Source organism: Pieris rapae, chromosome 5, assembly GCF_905147795.1.
Source record: "Pieris rapae chromosome 5, ilPieRapa1.1, whole genome shotgun sequence".
In the NCBI taxonomy this organism is placed as follows: domain Eukaryota; kingdom Metazoa; phylum Arthropoda; class Insecta; order Lepidoptera; family Pieridae; genus Pieris; species Pieris rapae.
In genome coordinates this window covers 6,453,081-6,474,038 of record NC_059513.1, presented here as the reverse complement: position 1 = coordinate 6,474,038, position 20,958 = coordinate 6,453,081, and the positions used below count along the sequence as shown (strand labels likewise).

At 31.5% G+C, this 20,958-nt stretch overlaps 1 protein-coding gene across 1 annotated transcript; it reads left to right on the top strand.

Moving 5' to 3' along the window:
* The first annotated feature begins 15,387 nt into the window (after nucleotides 1–15,387).
* Nucleotides 15,388–18,949, top strand: LOC111004010 (acyl-CoA Delta-9 desaturase). Its single transcript, XM_022274810.2, has 5 exons — nucleotides 15,388–15,626; nucleotides 16,725–16,855; nucleotides 17,420–17,625; nucleotides 18,159–18,344; nucleotides 18,555–18,949. Exons 1-5 carry the CDS (start codon nucleotides 15,443–15,445, stop codon nucleotides 18,817–18,819), a joined length of 972 nt encoding a protein of 323 aa, XP_022130502.2. The 5' UTR covers nucleotides 15,388–15,442; the 3' UTR covers nucleotides 18,820–18,949.
* Nucleotides 18,950–20,958: the final 2,009 nt, after the last annotated feature.

Here is a 20,958-nt window from a genome sequence, read left to right as displayed (position 1 = left end):
TCTAATTTACATAACCATATCCAAAATATTTTAAAAATTAATGACTAGTCGTGCGAGACACAGGCCGCTAGTATCAAATTCAATTCATATAAACTTCAAATACAGATTCGTTAAATCTACATTCGCCAAAACTCACGATTTTTCTAACTGCCTTATTAAAAGCAAATAAGATCTTGCCAAGCAGGTAATTACAATTCTACAAATTCATGAACTAAAATTGGTTGGATATTGTTAAAAATACACAGCAAATGAACTCTAAAACAGCAATAAACAGACCATTAAGAAAATAAACAGACAATGAGAGTCTGATAGCGGCCTTATACGACTCCTTGAAGCAATTCTAATTATCATAATGAACATAGAGCTTTTATCTTTCTTGCTTCAAAGTGCAGATTAACCCTAAATGTTATTCTTGTTGGCTAGTTAATGTTTTCCTTTTTTGTGTAATAAAAAATCTAACAGCAAATAATAAATACCCTGATAAAAACGTTATATTCTTTAACTTAGTCGTATATTTGGAATTAATAATAGAAAATTAAGTCGAAAGTAAGTCATTTGTCAAAACCGTAAATTAAACCCCTAAACTGGTAAAATATATTTTTAAAGCTTGTTGCAATATATACGTCGATAATTCGGGTCTTTTCATTCGACTTATAAGTAAACTTGTGGGGCAAACGGGCAGGATAATGTAATTTTAATATGATCAATATATATAACAATCTTTAACAACATTCTGGACCATTTATATATAATGGAATATAATTTCAAATGAACTGTATTTTTCTTTCTAAGTATTTAATGGAAAACCAGTGTTCGTCGTAACGTCATAAAACTTTGACTTTGCCACGGTAACTTTGAGCAGAAATCTACTCGAAGATTTTAATGAAATTAGAATGTTTCCTGAATAATTTCCATAATCATTGTTTATTTAAAGAAATAGCCCCTCCTAAACCTCTAAGCCGTGGTTTTTGGGTTGATTTAAATATGACAGATTTTCATTCATTTTATTATGATATACGTATGGCTTACCTTTTAACAAGATCTTCATATTTAAATTATTATACGTAAATTGTTTTGATTGATTATTTAATTACAAAACACAACAAACCCATACTATCAAGAAAATATATTTATTACCCATAACATATAACTACATTTTCATTGATTTAGACGAGTATTACACATTAGATTAAAGTTCTTTAATTTTAATGTGGCTGTATTAATTTATATAAAAATAGCATTGCCTAAAAACACATTTCATTACAATAGTTTTACAAAAAAATATGTTACACTGACATAAAATAATTACGACGGTACAGACATAGACAAGGAAATAGTTATAAAAACCAAGTGCGTTATAACGATATAATCTATATTCGTAAATAGTTTTACAAAAACTATTTGTACCTACGTAAATTGTGACGTTATCATTAAAACACCAGTAATTTCCTGTTTTATATTGATTGTAGACTGAATTATAAGGCTAAATATCTTTAAAGGTTTTTGTCTAGCCAAAAATGACAGTCTATTTCGTGCTTTTTGTTTCGAGTTCATAGTTCAAAGCAGCAAATAGAAAGTAATAACGAAACGTAGATAAGCCAAACATGACACATAAAGCTTTTGAATTTTACTGTGTTTTACTGAGCTTATCAGACACATTTAAGACGAGGTCGTTAAGCAAGACAAATGATCGCTAAGCCTAGTTGAGGCTAATTTCATTAGGACAATGCCATGACCTCTAAACACGTGGCGAAATATAATTTCTTACCGAAACGATGAGATCATTTAGATGTATTTATAATCTTACATTAATAATACTCAATGTATCAATTGCTCAAACAATATACACATTGTACCGTGTAATCGAATTTGCCATATATACTTGTAGATCTATCTATCCCTCGATATTGTAAGCTGTCGAAAAATGTGATCCGTAAGGTACTGTTCAGATTGAACGCGTTGTAATTTATGGAAAATTCAATATATCGGAGTCAAACATCTACATAAATTCAAAATATAACTTGTAAAAGTATGTATGTCAATACGAGCAAAGTTAGAAAAACATACATTTATATTATCGAAATAACTGTTAATCTATGACTTTTTCATATAAAACGTAGCACATGTATAATAGGTATGTGTCTTATAATCGTTTAGAAACCCTTCAAGAGCAAGATAAAATACAAGGATATCAGGATTTCCCCAAAAAAGGTAAATAATGGCCTAGTTAGTTACCCCGCAATTTCAAGACTGATAAATTGCCTACAGCTGGATGATTTTTCCTTCTAGAAAGAATTATAGCTAAATATGAGTCACTGTACATTCTCTTAATTACGTTCCAATACACATAAATGTCTTAAGAGTGGTATATGTAGAAAAGTGCTTATAGAAAACTTAAATGATCGCAGAAAAGCCATTACGATGTCACAATTTGATAGACACATCTATCAATATTTAAAATATAATTTTGTAAATGTTGGGTAGACGAACTGAAAAGGTTTTTTTATAGATATATCATAAACAGGTTGAGTAATTCAATTTTAATTTGTCTACTACTAAAAAAGGCTATTTCATTTTCTAGCAAGGAGATTGTCAGTTTGCCCTATATGTGATATGAGCATTTAAATAACATTCGATAATTGTAATACAGGTAATGTATAGGTCCAAGCATGTATTCAGTAACTATATCTTAGTAATCTTAACGAGATGACTATATTTAAATGTGGTATATTTCAACTTTGGGAACAGTTCTATATATTGTTGAATTTATTTAAATAGATGATGTTATCATATTTTCGATATTTTGCTCTTATCTCAACACTTATTATTAATAATAGTAATTTATTTTTATTTTAGTTGATAATTGTTAAAAAAATCAGTAAAGGTAAACTTAGTATTTTATCAACCAAAGATAAAAATTATTTATTAACGATTTTAGTTTGGTGACTTAGGTTAGGCTATTAATACAATAAATACGTAAAATTCTCGTTTAAAATATATTTCGTTTAGAATATTTGGAGTATTATTTTTCCATTGTTTGCGACTAAATGTAAGTAGTATTTAACTGTAATTTATATGAATAATAAAATTTTAATAGTATATGATAAAGTACTTTGTAGCGTCCGGAAAATAAATTTATCCTACATCCTGATAAATTTGACTGATAATCCCTTCTCAGAAACTTCGACGTATAAAAGAAAAAATATCATTCAAAGAAGATAAGTTAGGTTGAAAGCTTGAAAAATCGTCTTGCATAAGAACCTTTACGAAATGCTTACCATTTTAGTTTATGTGAGCTGTTTTTTCTCTTAAGTTTGTATATTACATGCAAAATACCAAACAGTATGTGTACATTGTAAGACAGATTAACTCTTAAAGCCGTGATGTGCCTTGCAACCTGGTTGATCCTTAATTTTCTTTCTGTACGCTAATAGCTTGTATGGTAAAAAATGTGGAGAAATTCCCACGCCAACCCACAAAAGGCCACGTCAGAAACATGCTAATTACCTATAACAAAAAATAATACATGAAATATTTGTAAAATTGCGTACTGCATTCTTCTGTATTTCAGATCGTCAATCGAATTGAATTATAGTTTAATCTGCCGCCACATCATTGTTTTTCTATGAAATTTCGCATAAGTCACAATTCAGTGACGTATGACCGTGGACTTTGGTTATGAAATGGTTAATTTAATCTTCTATTGAAACAAATTAGTAGTCAACAAATATAGACATTCGCCAGTAATCATTTTGTTACTTAATAAAGATAAACTGCTTAGAAACTATTAACACATTTGACAGATAATACTGTTTAATTCATGCGAGTGTTAATTAATTCAAAATAATTGTATTAATATTCTAAGTTATATGTATATCTGAAATGGTTTGTTTGGGACATAGTTATCAACTACATACTTACCGTATTACACTGGTGTAACTGCTACATTTGAAAGATTAGACCATCTAGAGCACCAGAAAAAAACTAATCCACGGTTGTGATTTGGTACCTGTATTTTAATCAAGGATAATATTATAGGCTAATTTATTATAATAAATCGCCCCGTCATTACTAGGTGACGACTAGGTCATTACATGGCGTCAGGACAAAATCATACTAAAACGAAAATCCTAATTTAAAACTCACAATTCACCTTCACGTTAATCTCAAAATGTTCATTCAGGACCTTTCATACATTAGGAAGGAAAAACTACGTTATGAAACGTAGGAAAGGAAAGTTACATTATGGGCAACATTTTTTCAATGCTTCAAAAAGCCAGCAAATGTTATTTACATAAAAGCTATGGTGTCCTTTATTTGTCTATTGGATTTTGCAACTATAACTGTATGGTTCGCTTATATATTTTAACTTTAATAAATTAAATTTTAACAAAACTATTTTAACCTCTTTTTAGAGGGTTATTTTTTTTGACTAATTCGATTTAGATTTATAATATATGAAGATATTAATTCCATGAAAATTGTTAAATGTAGTTCAATAAACGCCCTTAAGGAGACATCTCCAAATAATTCCTATTAAACAAATTATTGTAATCAACGACTACATATTATTAAAACGTCAAACCGAGTACTAACTACTAATCCAAGCCGTGTAATAATTGCCATGGGACATTTGATTACGCGTATCATTCTATCATCAATTGTAAAACGATAAACGTCATGCCAAGTTTGGGAATGACAAATGTTTGCTAATGGCTCTCAAAATACGATTCATTTTATAAGTTTCGTAATCGCGTCGTTATAAAACTCGTTAGCAAACGGTTTTTGACCCTTTAATATTGATTTGGGTGTGGTGACAACACACATAACAGTTTAAGTGAAATTAAATTATCCATAGTTTACTACTCCAGCTAAGTTTTTTCTTATAATTAAGTATAATATAATTTTATAAGTTGTGTAGTTTATACGGCTACGCAAAAAAATTAACTAGATTAAACGCAACTTGACATTGCTTGACAGCAATCATGATCAATAAGATACATTTAGTTTGAATCCAAATTAACATAATAATTTATTAAACCAGCGACAATGATACCCTGACGAAAAAACATTAATTTATGTCGCTTTTTTCTCATTTAGCGCTTAGATAGTCTTGACGAAGAAGCGGGAATGTCTTGACGCTTTTTAATTATATTCCTAATTTAAAGTTGTAAAAGAACGAAAGTACGTTCTTTGTTTAGACTTGTTAGCTATTTGTTTTTTTTTATGTATACCATGTCGAAACCGTCGTACTAATTATAATATTATTCAAACAATATCCATTGAAATAAAAGCTTTTTAAATCAAGCGATATTTATTTTTAACATGTTTTATTTAGTCCACGGGTAAATAATAATGAAATGCGAAGCCACTCTCCTAATTAATTCGTATTCTGTACAATGGGCCTGCAATTTCACTTATTATACTTACGTGAGGTAAAACCACTCGCGGAGGATCCGCTTATACATATAAATTCTATGAATGCCATTTTGAATTAATTTCTAGAATATTGTTGTGCAAATAAAGAAAAAATTTCTCAACTGCAATGTGAAATTTATAAGATATTTTTATACATTTTATAACAACGCCTTATGTTTTATGATAAAAAGTTAATTCTAATCATTTCGCTAGCAATGATGATGCTAATGGATTATAATTATAAATAAGCCATTACTGAAGTAAGCTTGAAAAATAGGCTAAATTTAGGTTGAATGTTTTGACTACCTACATTATTAAACTTTTTAATAGTTCATCTACGGGCACGGTCGATGGTGAACTCTATAGACAAACTTCCAAAGCTCATCGTATTGACCGTTTAAATATAATCCTGTGAAGAACCCCTAATTATATTTTATATTTCAAGCATCTATTTAAATCGAACCACTGTTCACACAAAATAAATTAACTTTGAATTTTACATATTCAAAGTTAATTTATTTTATTGTTTCTTATTTATGAACCCATTGTCAAAATAACTGTCTGCCTAATTAACTCGGGGCATAAAATATGTAGAATATTGTAAAATATTCGAATTCAATACGTGGGTAACATTGAAAATGTTTAGTACTGGCCAGTTAGAAACATTACTTCTGAAAGTTTTTTCTTGAATTTCAACTATAGAACTATTTCGTTAACTTGTCTTGGAAAATATTCGACAGCAGAGCCCTCGAAGCAGGATCCAGTCTGACCTGGCGCCTGCCCTGTAGATGGAATGAAAGCGTATAAAATTGCCATAGAAGAGAACCTAAGGAAAAAAAATTCTAAACATTTTCAGTGTTAAGTATATTATAGTTTATTTAATTTCGTATCATAACAATCTAAATACGATTTAATCGAAAATTAAAAAAAATGGTTCATAAAGATCAAATATCACTTTAACGTCGTTGGTATTACCTAGATTTCATTATAATTCTATCTAAAATTAATAGCGTTTTGTTAAGTTATGGGGTTGATTTTTAAATGAAATGTTGGCTTAAGAGGTTTCAGAGTGTGATTCTCATTCTTGATGCTGTAAGTTCCCGGCTATGTTCATTTAATGCTTGCTCGAAGAAGAATAAAGAGAAAAAAAGCGTTAGGAAACCGCCTTAAACCCCGAATAGTTGACAGCGTGGTTAAGGCACAGAATTTTGATCACCTACTTGCCTATTAATGATAACGACACCGATACATAAATCTCAATTCCTATATTAATTCATGTCATGCGTTAATTTATTACTATTTTGGTGTCGTCTTAGTCATGATCATGCATATATCGGTAACTGTTAAATGGTACAAGGCACCTAAACTTGTTATATAACTAGGTAGGTAATCTCATAATCTGGTATCTAACTTAATTCATATATACCTAGATTAAGGTATGAGGTACAAACTATGTACCACATTTACGAACACACCGCTCGCGCAGTCTCCTGTGGTAAGCTAACATCGAAATCAAATTAGCAGTATTCCCTTTGACAAAGACCCGAGTTTGTTCAATCTATTACGTGTATAAAGTTCCTAACTTCGCGGCGTAATAATAATTATATTATAACTACGCTATTGTATGTTTCGTTGTATTGTTTTCTTCTCCCGTTTAATTCGTACTAATTGATTAGTAAAGTAATTATTAAGATATCAAACAACTTGATAAACAGCATATTTAATAATTTAATAGTTTTTTATTCAAAATTAAGTAACAATATCTTTCATACCATAATATATATCTTCGTTATCTCAAGCTATTTATGTCTTTTAGTTGGGTCAGAGGTTTTTTGGTGAACTGCGAAAGCTCTGATAAGGAACCTCTGTTCAGAGAGAGCTGCGCCTAAAGCCGATTTTTTTGCAATGCTTAGGCTTGAGTCATTTTGTTTGTTAAAAGATATGTACGAATAGTTTAAACAGTAATAAATAACAGTAATTCGAAAGCTGAACAGGTTTTAACTAGAAAAAGAATATTTATACAACGATCATAAGCAGTAGCGTAGCAAACGGGGGGCGGCAGGGGCCATCCATCCCGGTTGTCACCTTTTTTGACACCCGGTCCGATACCCGGTCTCTTAACTTTAAGAACAATGTACAAACAAAAAAAAATCGCTGGCAAAAAAAATCTTTTTCAGGGATTCCTCCACTAGCACTACCTCGGCTTTATGTAGAATTCGGGGATTCCCATAAAAAAGCCTGGCGCTGTCGTGGGGGATTCCCCGTCCCTTACTCTTGATCTCTTAAATGATCCATGTCCTCTATCATATAAAATTTATTGCTTTTTACTTTCGATGTGGTGACACCACCAACTTCCGCACCGGATGCCATGGTAGCTATGCCACTGATCATAAGACTACAGAATGTTTCTTAATAGATGCATCTATCTTCTTTAATAGATGCACAGCATTAATTAACAATCATGGCGTCAACCAACGTAAAAATATTGCCTCATATTAATTCGGTTGAAGTCCAAAGATAGCCTATAAATAACAGTGTTTAATAAATAATTTATCGTCATATCGCTCACAAATCGCTGTATGACGAAAGCCTAAGTGAACCGCGATTTAGGCGCGGTATTTGTGTCAATTGCAGGTAAAATTTCTTTGAGCAAGTGAGCTCTAGTTCCATTCATGCGAAAATGTTCTCGCTTATCATCTGATATTTTAAATCCCTGAGCTTGGGTTCCAAGTTTGTTTGCAAAAAGTGCCGCTCGTTTTTAGCGTTCCCTAAGCGAACTTATCTTCACACCGTCTTAGATAGTAAAAATGATGTATAAATGTGTCGTGAGTGATTTAATTAAATAGTGTTAAAATAATCGCATTATAGGCTTTCCAGTGTCTAATGGCGGTGTTACTCTCTTGCGTTTGTTAAATTGAACGGAACGAATATCAATAATTTTGATAATTGACATTTGTCAAATTAGTTTCTTTTTGACCACTAAACTTATTCTTGACAGATCTTGAGACATAGAGAATAAACGGGTTATATTGAGTACATTTTGTCATTGATAGCGGAAGAATTTTTGATTCAGGCAATAATTTTAGAAAGAAGATTTTTTATGTATCAGGAGTCAAACGGGCAGGAGGCTCATCTGGTGTTTAGTGATACCGCCGCCTAATGACACTTATATTACCAGAAGGCAATACAAATGCGTTGCGGTACTTTTAAAAACTGGTACACTTTTTTCTTGAAGGATTCTAAGTCGAATTGGTTCGGAAATACTTCAATCTTCTAACAAAAGTCACGAATATAATAATTTTGAATAGTATGAATAGGATATCCTTACCTACTCGTGTCATTGAAACACAATATTTCCTTTTCAGTACAATCGAAAGCTAAGTGTTCAAGAAAATATGATGAACGAATGAATAAACGATGAATTGTCAAATATCTAGAAACCTGCAACCATTGAGAAGCAGAAATTACCAATCTTAATAAAAATGTAGAAGCTAAACACCTCGTTATTACATTAGGAATTTTAAAAATTAATGAAATTGTTGTATTGAAAAAACAAGAAAACCTTCATTTATTATATGAACATGTAAACTAAGTGTGATATGTTTCCGTGTTATTCCCCCGGTAAAGTATGAATGTTATTCGTTAGTCCTATTTCCCGTGCTGATAGGGGTGAAACATTTGGTTTTATTTAACCATCATTTCATTAAAATATAATTATTAACTGCTTTAACGTGTGATGACTAGCATAATGTAATGGCAGTTTCGCGATTTAAAAGAGTTGTGGAGAGTATACTGCCTGAGCTTTTCGTTCATTCTACGCTATTAATTTAAGAACTGGCAGTAAATGTAAATGTACCAAAAATAAATATATATAAGAAACAGGTTTAAAAGTTAACAAGTGATTTCTTCCATAAGCTCCTTATTAAATGTACCACAAGAAATATTAACTTAACTAAACTAAAATCTAAAAAATGGTAATAATAATAAATATATGATGCGCTTATAAGAAGCAGGCAGATTAAGCAGAAAAAAATGCTCAAATAGAAGATTCTTATATTAATTTTAAGACCGAGCTCGTCTGATATCAAGGAGTTCTTAAGCAGGATACTTTGCACAGTAAAGGAAAAGTAAGACGAGTAGACGTTAATTATGTGTACAGTATGTTCGTATGTGTATGTATGTGTATATAATATTATGTTACTAAAACTTTTTGTGATTAGAGTCGAAAAGTAATCTGTTAAGTATTTAGAATCTCATCTGATAAAGATCACTGGAAAACCGAAGTTTATTGCCAGTTCTTCTCTTCCGTTCTACGCCCTTGATTTGAGAACTAGCAGTCAATATAAAATTGGAAGCATTTAATGTATTTTTTTTTTTGACGTTCATAAGTGTACATTATGTTATATGAGTAAATGATTTTTTATTTGATCTACTACGACTGCAATTCGAAATTGGTAAACGGCATAATTTGAATCACAGAGGACTAGCGGCGATCAGATGCACGTTCGAATCGAAAACCCTGGCTTTTCCCGATTACGATATCCAAAGCAGGAATCCGAAAGCCTGTCAGCGATGTTCATTTCACCAAATTGAAAAATTTCACAAAGCTAAAGGCTTGTTTTCTATTTAAAGTATCAAATCGTGTTTTGGCTCGCCTTTTAGCCACTGTAATGACATGAGCGATTGCAATTTTTTACTGGAAAAATTTTGTTTGAGAGAAATATGGCTGGAAATTCTTTTGGATATCCTACCGCGAATTGGTTGTCTTGTCTATGTTTCTGATTAGATTTTTATACATTGATTAATGAAAATTACATAAATTACGGCAGTGGAAAGCCGTGTCCTTAATTACTAGTCATCTGCTTATGCTCCTTACATACTGACAATTCATATTATTTTATTTATATATTTTACATTTCCAGACTGCAGAAAAATGGACAACTACGTGACGTCATCGCTAGTACTTGCCTTCTATTATTTTCCGCCTTCGCAACCTATTAAGCTCAGTTGTGGACTGCTTTTAAGATTATTATGTATGTAACATATAAAGGTTACATACTCGTAACATACGACGACGATCAAAAATTTACAATCCTTTAGGTTTTGTTTCAAAATATTATCCAAAATAATTAAACCATAAGATTAACCATTGACATTCGTACAAGCAACTCTGACGCATATATAATTAGTGCCATCTCTATTTCCGTATTATTTCCTCTAGTGTGGTGCATTTACATGCAGCGCTTCTATGTATCCATGAGGCTCATGCATATGCATGTCATGCAAACTGCGTCACCTTTTATTGAGTGAAAATGTTTCAAACGTACTGTATCCAACTTCCTGACGTTTGATGAATAAACGATTTCACATATTGTTAATTCAGTAGAGATTTAGAGCTTAAAAATTCTAGTGAAATCTAACGCTAATTAATTCACGTGCTCTTTAACGCCACTAATTATACACTTCAGTTTTATTTTTGTAAGTATTATTTATTTTAATGTAAAATGGACACGAGAGTACGTAGCAAAAGTATTCAATATTTTGGAGTGAAACTTCTTTAGGCTCATGAAGGTATTTTTAGGGATGAAACGTCACAAAGATGTGCAGCGTTTTTTTCGATGAAAAGGGAAAGTGATTAAGACCGATTGAGAGAGAGTGAGAAAGGGAGATCGAGAAAAAATACACGCTTTTGGTTGATGTATTCGTTTAGTACTTACATATTAGAACTTTAGATGGAAATTATTCCGTCGCATAACGACTTGTGCACTAATATAATTATTTATAGTAAATACATATACATCCTTCTGTATATGTTAGATCAAACAATTTTTAAAAGTTTTCCACTAAATATACGTGTGTTATGTAACTCCGCTAGATTATTGTTATTGGTGGAAGGTGTTATAAGCTCAGTCTTCACTGACGATAATACTATCAACACTCTCCCAGATTTATGCTAAAATTAACGAATTTAAAAAGTTTTTTTACGATTTACTTACCACAATAGTATCTAACAACGAATTACTGTTCTATGAACATAATTATTCCTCACCTGTTAAGGTGGTAAATATAAAAATAGTTAAATTCTTGTCAAAGTTTGAAAACAACGTGTTATGAATGGAATTTACCGTAAAAAAGCAATAATCAAATGTTTTCATGTTGGTAAGACTTGGATCACCGTACAAGGCCTTAAAGTATTTCGTAATGTAAATCAATATTGACCTATTGAACTGAATACACACAAATAAGTGAATAATCAGAATTGGCCGCGTTAAGCATTATTAAAGCATTCAAAATAAATTAAACCGAAATCCTGTTACGTTGTTTACTATTCAAGCGCTATTATTTTCAGGATTTAATTATCTGCATTGCACTGAGATTGATGATCAAACTTCAACTTACAAATATGTGGCATTGTATTATATAAAGCCTTTAAAAATTCATTAACAACCAAACATATTTCAATGGACATCTCTACTAAGGTAGCGTTCAAGTATTACAACGAATTTGGGGGGGGTTGGGGTAAAACGTTACGATGCAGGAGGGGATTAAATTAGGCGTTATTGTTAATATTATTTTCGACATTTAGAAACTGTACACCACATAAATGGCAACTTTTTTCCTTTAAGAGTCATTGGATGGTAACGATACGTTTTACTATTGGGTACAGAAAAACGTTATGGCGCGTTACATGGGGGGGTCTAGAAACTTCGAAAATTGCGTGACGTAATACTTGAACGCTCCCTCATTAATAAAGCTGATATGTATTCAAATCCACTTCATTTGTTTATTATTTATTTTGTTTCAAAAACCTCTAATAACAATTAACGAATACAATCCTGAATTCAATTGAATAATGAAATAAGAACACAGAAATACGTAATCTGCAAGAGCTGACAAAGTGCATGCGGTATGTGGCTGTATCCCACTATTTATCTTACAACTATCGCGGCAGTATCGTGACCACGCGCGTTCATTTTATACTAGTCCTACCGCGGAGCTCGGATTATTTAAACAAGATCGAGCATTTGGGATTTTATACAGCTTATCTTAATCTATTAGTGACTTAACTTGACCCGTGAGAATTTTCTAACTTAATTGAAATTCTCCTCTGGTAATGTTGAGATCCGAAACTTTTTGAATTTATTATTTATGGAAAGCAGATATGTCTACTATTAATAGGATTATATTTATATAATCTCGAAGATAACCACCACAACTTTACCGTTAAATAGAATAAATAACCAAAAAAACTTTTTAGCGGCTGACATAAATTAAATAATATTTTTATTACCTGTGTAATAAAAATATTAAATATTGATAAAACGAATTGGTCAAATTTTTTTTACACGAATTTATTACCGTGAAGCTGGTATTCGTAGTTCGTGGTAATAGACGGTGTGACTATGGCAAAATTTCAATATGCTAAAGAGCTATATGTCTATAATCACAACATACTACTATTGTCAATTTGTCAATTTGATAAGGATGTCTCTAAGCCACGGTGTAGTAGGATAATCTTCGTTAAAGAAACATGCACCTACTTCTAGAAATGCAATGGAAATACCAAATTCAAAATAGACATAGCACCTGTTTCTTAATATTTTTTTCTAATAGGATTTATGCCTGACACATGCCATCGACGTTTTGGGTCTAAGGCATGCCGCAAAAAGCACATTTTTGCAGCCGGCGATTGCAACCTCAGCGATGTGAGTCACATGCTAAAGACAACGCTGCTCTGAGAAATATATATAATAAATAAAGTATAACCATAGTTTTATTGTGATAATTTATATTTATATTATAATTTATATTATCACAATAAAACTATGGTCATTATTAAGAGTCTGGTTACAATTAATGAAAATTTTCACCACAACTCGCAGTTCGAATACTTGTTATTGAATTAAAACAATTGTTACATGTGAATTAATTACGTTGACAAAGTAATTGATTTGAATTGTATCAATAAAGTGGATCGGTCACTGACTGAGTTTCAACATGACAGACGATTTTTAAAATCGTATAAATTATATAAATTAACTTAAGGTACGGATACACTGGGGTTTAACGTTGGTTTGAACGTTTGAAGAACACGTTCCACAGTACATATTCAATTGCGCAAAACTAAAGACTTAGGGCCTGTTTCACAATGTATGGATAAAGTGTCAAATAGCTATGCAACACATAAATTATTCGAAAGATAAAAGTTCCAAATAAGATACTTCGAATTTCATGACGTATAGCGCTATCTGACAGTCGTGAAACGCAAAAATACTATTTATCCTACCAATAAGTAATAAATAGCTTATTTGGAACTTATCCGGACATTGTGAAACAGGCCCTTAAGAAATAAAAACTTGTAAATAGAAATTGTCTTGGAAAAAACTCGACAACAACGCCCCCGAAGCAGGATCCTCGTTCACCACGACAGGCGTACAGCGCACTCCGCAAAACGAGCTGTTGATTATTTGACTATGGCAGGTGTCGAGATAATGAGTCATCCACCAGATAGTCTTACGACTTTCATATTTTATTCCCAAGAACTAAACATAAAATTCGAGTTTATTCGCTTTACGAGCCCTGAAGATACGGCGATGGCGTTCGAAAATGCCATAGAACGGGAAGGAAGAATCGCACAGGCAAAGTTTTAAATCTAATCTCTTTATCCTAATTTCAAGTAATATATTACAAGTAACGTGTTATTTACGGTATACTGAATACGTATACATACTTACTTCGCTAGCGCATCGACCAAAAGTGGATTTTCGCCTTAGAAACAATAATCTACTTGCGACTATTCTAATGCTTTATAGCCAGCTGGAGCAGATCAAGTCATTTTTCCACTGTTTCCGGGTGATGGTGGCCAATCGCAATTCCAATATATATCTTCCCACTCTGATTATAAAATCAAAAAACAAGTTATAGTAATATAGTTCTACAAGAAACGTAAGTGAGTATTTTACGCAAAAAGACTACAGCATACAAGATGTCGTAGTTAAAGAGCATCGTCCTCAGAATTAGGTCGTCGCTGTCCCTCAGTGATAGCAGTCAAATAAAATTTTTAACATAAAGGACCAAATAAGAACATATGAAAATACCTATATAGCTACGTACGTATTCAATAAATTTAATATTTTAATAATAGTGTTATGAAGATAAACAAGGCTCGTTCATAAACTCGTCAAAAACAAATAGGGTGTTATGTTATATATATATATATATATATATATATATATATCATATGGTCTCAATGTATATCGTAAAAAAGGTGTTAACAGATTTATTTACAGCTAAATACTAAATAATGAAACGACGTGCCGATTTAACATAACGTTCAAATCAATATGGCGCCGTGATCATTAAGATGCCTTCCTTTAGATTATTAAGAGTCAGAGATAAAGGAAATTTATAACTGACATTACAAATTTGAAAGGAAATTGGAAACGAAATCGATCGGTAAGACTAATTTGTGTTTCTAGTCTATTGTCTTCCAAATAAATTTTCATAAATTATTCAAATACAGTCAAAATAATGAATTCATTCCAAATCGTAAAACAGCATTTACATATACATAAACAACATTTAAGGAACTCATTTTTTTATTTTAATAAGAAGCTCGCATTTTATTTAAAACATTAACAATGGTACATGCTACCATACACAGTTAGCTATACACTAACGAGTTTATAATATTATTACTTTATTTAAAGGAACTTAAATGTTATAACATATAATGGTTATTTAAGTTCGTCTTCGAAGTTTTGTGAACGTATCAGACAAATATATAATACTATAGACGATTTAGCATAAAACACTTAAATTGGGAATTTTTCAAAGCTTAATTCAATTTATCGCGTACAAACATATAATATTCAGTATCGCAGGTAATAAGAATACAGATCAAATAATTAAAATACGACTGTTAAATGTAAACAGGTCAAAATAAGGCCATTTGATGAATACCCCTTACGAAATACCGACGCTTTAAATTATCATTTCATTGAATGAAGTACGTAGTACCAGAATGGCAGAACACAAACGAACAGAACCGAAACTGAGTGAAACATTTCGTGCTTTTGAAAAAAAACTAGGATTTCAGAATGATGTTAAGTGGACAACGGCTATTTCTTTAGTCTTGTATCATTTTGTTGCGATATATTGGTGTTATAATTATGCTTTCCCAGTCAAATGGCAAACTGTTTTATTTGGTAAGTAAATTTTTATGATCTGTCTAGGATATCGGAATAGAAATCGTGCATTGGTTTACATAACTCTGCATTTGAGTGTTTTTTATTTTTATTTAGTAACTTCATTGAAATCAATTTATTATTTTTGTACAAAATGTACGAAAGTGAAAAAAATACAATTTATACACATGAATGATGATACAATGGATTGCATACATCACGCCCCCAATGCAAGCCTTGCTATAGTTGAAAAATTATTATATAAAAGGGACTGCCATATAAATGGCATATATATGCATTTAATTAACATTTACTAATTTTTGCTTTCTGTAATGAAAAACATATAAATTATAAAAATGCATATACATAAATATTTAATGACGGCTATAGAGTAGGAAATCGCTATTTATTCAATCACGTTTATGTTAGGAGATAATAAACACGATGCAAGCTCTATTTCATATATCAAGCTTATTATTTCAAGCTAACTATCGACAATAGGGTTTTGCCATCGAATTTGCATCTGCAAAGGATCCATTACCATTTCTGAGTTTATGTGAAACATATTGTAATAATTTTGAATATATTTATATCTGTCCGTGCGTATTCAATATATGTTATATAAAAATTGATACGAATCATAAATTTGAACTCATTTCTTTAAGGCACCATTCTTTAGATATTTCTAAAGATCTTCTTCTATTTCTCTTATATGAAATCTTTTCGCTACCCAACATCATAATTGTACGATGAATCAAAACTTCTAACGGTGAGAAAACTGTACTTAATTGCAATATCCTAACTTTTTTAGATACATACACCACACCACGTCACACACAACGAAAACCTACATAACATAAGCTACCCAAAATCGCACTTCCATCACCCGGCTTTATCTCTTTCAAAGGCCCAAATTATTACTAACAAATGTATAATAGAAGAGACTAGCTACCCACGACACAGGGAATCCTACTGTAGGACCTAGTGCACTTTCTCTTTTAAAACATATATTATTTTTTTATTATCTGTAATATTTTATTGATTCTTTAAATATTTTCACAAATATAGCCAAAGGAAATCGCAAATCAACAAAGCATATTAAACTGAATTTGTTTTCAGCGGTGTGTATGTACGTGTTTACGGGTTTTGGAATCACTGGTGGAGCGCATAGATTATGGACCCACAAGGCTTATAAAGCAAAACTACCAGTGAAGATATTTCTGCTTTTTGCATTTGCAGCCGCTGGCCAAGTAAGTAATAGATTACATCATAAGAACACATAAAAATGACTTATGAACTTTAACCTAAAAAAAAAGTCACATTAATTTAAGTCCATATAACCTCTAAACAAAGCGAGCTTTAAAACCAAGTATTAACTATCTAATTAAAGAACTGTATATGTAAAGGTATTGTGATTAATGAATTTCGCAAATTTATTTTGAAGCACGTCAAATTATGTATTCAATATTTAATGAGCGTTATGAAATCGGCCGTTGGAAGCAACAGCTGTGCTTACAGTTTAATTAAATAAGAAATAAACCGACGTAATATTTTTGCGAGCATCTGTCCTGTACGTTATTACATGCAAAGTATCTCGCCAGCCCAAAATTTTGATACCGAAATCCTCATTACAAGAACACGGTTTCAACCACAGAATCGTGAAATAAAATCTTTCATTAAGTATTATGAAAGATGTTTTGGTAGTAAATGTGACAAAATAAATATTATACATCAACAACTGCTGATGAGGTGAACAAAGGTGAGCTATACAAAGGTTTCAATTTAACACCGGTCATATTGATATGCTTTTTCAGAACTCCTTAGAACAATGGGTGCGGGATCACAGAGTTCATCACAAATACAGTGACACGGACGCAGATCCCCACAATGCAAACCGAGGTTTATTCTTCTCACATATCGGCTGGCTGATGTTGAAAAAAAACGACCAAGTCATTTTACGTGGAAAACAGCTGGATATGAGTGATATTACTGGAGATCCTTTGTTGCGGTTTTACAATAGGTACAGAATGGATCTTAATTAAATTAGCCGTATATTTTTATACTACGCGTTATTATATATTTATATTTTACGGTACCAACGCGGTAAAAAATACCTTAGTACAGTACGAAATTAAAAGTAATTATAATACTTTATGCTAAATGGTTATGGTTTTGTAACAGCGAATTTATTTTTACATTCCTCAAAATCACAAAGAATTGTTTGACCATTAGTTAATAGTTAAATGCACTGCCGCAAAATGTACTGTGTTCAGTTAAACTTTTCATCGTGAATAAAAATTTTGTCTGTTCTACATCAAGATCTAATGTTTACTTGAATTTTAATTTAAAATATTTTAGTGGAGAACAATTACTATCGTATACAGTTAATTGGTTTTAGTTAACTTTGTTTATTTCTTTATAAACATATATAGGTACGTACATGTATATTTAGCTCAAATTGTCTAATTTTGTACCACACACCCATTGTGTTTTAAATAAACACGATCATGTAACATCTAGTTTCTTATATGTTTTATGTATCTCTTGTTGCAGATATTTCTCCTACTTAAAATTATTCATGTGCTTCATTCTACCTATTACAATATCAATATACTTTTGGGATGAAAGTTGGCGATGTGCTATAGCGTGGCAGTGGTTCTTGCGGTTCCTAGGAATGTTTCACAGTGAACTAACTGTGAACAGCCTGGCGCATACTTATGGATACAAGACTTATAATAAGTAAGTTTTATTTATGTTACGTAAAAAAATATCACATGAAATATTATTAGTGTTGTTAAGGCACTTCTTGAGATTATCCTGGGAAAATAAAACGCATTTTGTAAGATCTTTTGTGAAAAAGAAAATACATATCATCTATCTGCTATATATAAATTACTAGGTACATTTTATGCAAGGCGATATTACTAAATTGCGCATTTAATATTTCAGAAATATAATTCCACGTGAGAATCGCTTTGTGGCAACAGTAACATTAGGCGAGGGCTGGCACAACTATCACCACGTCTTCCCATTCGACTACAAAGCAGCAGAACATTTCGATTTCTTTAATTTTACGACATTCTTTATTCGCTGTTTCTATAAAATGGGTCTAGTCTATGATTTGAAAGAAGCCACCCCTGATATGATTAATGCCACAGCCAAGAGATTAGGGGATGGGACACCTGTACATTTCCCAATTTACGAAAATAGTTAAATACAATATAATATGTAATGAAATATGTATGTTTAAGAACAAAACTCTAAGACGGCTGAACCAATTCGAGTAACTTTATTTATTCCATGAACTCTGAGGAAGGGTTGAATAAAGTGAAAAAAATTAAAAATTGAGTTTTATTTTGTACTAAGATTTTTATTCCGGAAAATTGAACAGTCTCTATGGGTCTATGCTATGTTAGAAACTAAAAAGGAAGGCATAATAAAAAAACATATTAAGGCAAAACGAATTTTAGGGCCAGTTAGTGCATATTAAATAAAAATATTAATAAAACTATTAATGAAGGAATATTATCTTATATCCGTTTATCTTTAGCTTTAGCTTACACGTGCATAAATTACGGTTAAGTTTTCGTTAAAAAATAATATAGATCTTACGATCTTTTTTAAATTGTAGTTTTAAATATGCATAACAGTGAAAACCGCACGTGAAAATGAAACGTAGGTATGTAAATATCACAAAATTATTCAGTTATGATAAATCGCTAACGTGTCTAATTTAAAATCTAGTTACGGCTTGCATTTCAACGAGCTTTGCGAGTAAAAGTTTGATAACATTCAGAGTTTAGGTCGTTCTAGCGGTTTTGTATGTGGGTTTAAGGGAAAGAGTCAAGACTTAGCGCGAGGTATGACTCCCGTTTATCAAGCGATATACGATACGCAGATCTGAAAGTCCCATTATGGCAGGAGAGGCAGATGAGTCTCATGCCAATCAATTACTAGCATTTATTTAAAACCAAATCGGTGAGCTGCCTCCTCAACAAAACTCTATAAAATATTGATCACCAATTATTTATCAACCGTCACTAAGGGTCATAAAGATTATGAGAAGGGGTTGGATATCAAATATTTATTTCCAAAATTATATAAATCAATTTGATCCACAGAAAACTTATTTTCATATAGAGCACGGACAATACAATTTTTTAAACGCAAAAAGTTTACATGTATGTATACTTTTTTAATGTCAACATAAATCGTATTGATATATTAATGGCATAAACATTTTTTATTTGTATATTTATTGTGATTTTTTGACGATTTTTAATTTTACAATACTTTTATAAAACGTTTATTGTAATTTTGAAATAAAAATGCCAATCGACTACACAAATCCCAACGTGCTGAAGTTTGTAATAGAAAATTTCACCAAAGAAAATGAGCGACGAATATTGTGGTTCAACAAAAATAAGGAAAAAATCTTAAAGGCAGCTGAACATAACAAGCCAAAAAAATATTGCGTTGAAGACGTTTCTAGAGCAAATATAGAACCATGTATGCAGTCTTTATCCTTACACCATGAGAGTAGTAACGTTAATCGAAGGCGAAAACCTATACGAGACGGCAAAATAAACTTATCAGCAAATTATAGTCCTCGAATAAAGGCGAAGTTAAGTAAGAAGGTCGAAATGATGGACGCAAAACAAATACCTAACTCGATTATGATGCCTGTCGAAGAAAACGTGTCAAAAGTACTCCACGAAAGCCAGCCAGACGGAGGTCGGCTCCAATATCTCAGGAAGAGGGCTAGAAAAATACCCGAGGAGCGATATTATTTCTGCGAAACGAGCAATAATATGTGTGGGTGGAAGTTGAATGAAAGTAAGATGGAATACTGTCACTCAAACAGACGTGTCTATACTTATAAAAAAGATGTATTAGCTCGCTCGGGACCTCAACCTGATCCTGATTACTATGGTCAACCTCTTATGACAAAAAACTTTAAATGTTCCATTTAAAATCATCACAGCACAATAAAGTCTCTGGGAAAGTTTATGCGTTTAATTTTTGGTATTGTTAACCTTTAATAAACAAATAATCTGAATATTCATTAAGTATAAATAATTATATAATTGTTTTAATAGGAAATCCATCTTATAACATTTTAAACGGTTCAAAAAGTTAAGAAAAAGTACACTGAAGTACAAATATTAAAGTAAGATTCGGAGACTAGATAATGGGAGTTAAAAGGTTAAAGAAGTTAAAGAGATAAATGGTTATAATATTCGGAAAATGAACTTTCGCTTCATTTTGTCAATAAATTTAAACGGCTGTTATTATTATTGAGGTTTGTTTTTTAAAGTTGTGACCACGGTAACGGCTTTATTTGGAGTAAAAA

Bases quoted from the DNA above. Each gene is read 5' to 3' on its own strand.
- LOC111004010 (XM_022274810.2), top strand. From the start codon at position 15,443: ATGGCAGAACACAAACGAACAGAACCGAAACTGAGTGAAACATTTCGT. The intron at 16,856-17,419 runs GTAAGTAATAGA...ATGCTTTTTCAG, and splicing joins CATTTGCAGCCGCTGGCCAA to AACTCCTTAGAACAATGGGT. The intron at 18,345-18,554 runs GTAAGTTTTATT...TTAATATTTCAG, and splicing joins GGATACAAGACTTATAATAA to AAATATAATTCCACGTGAGA.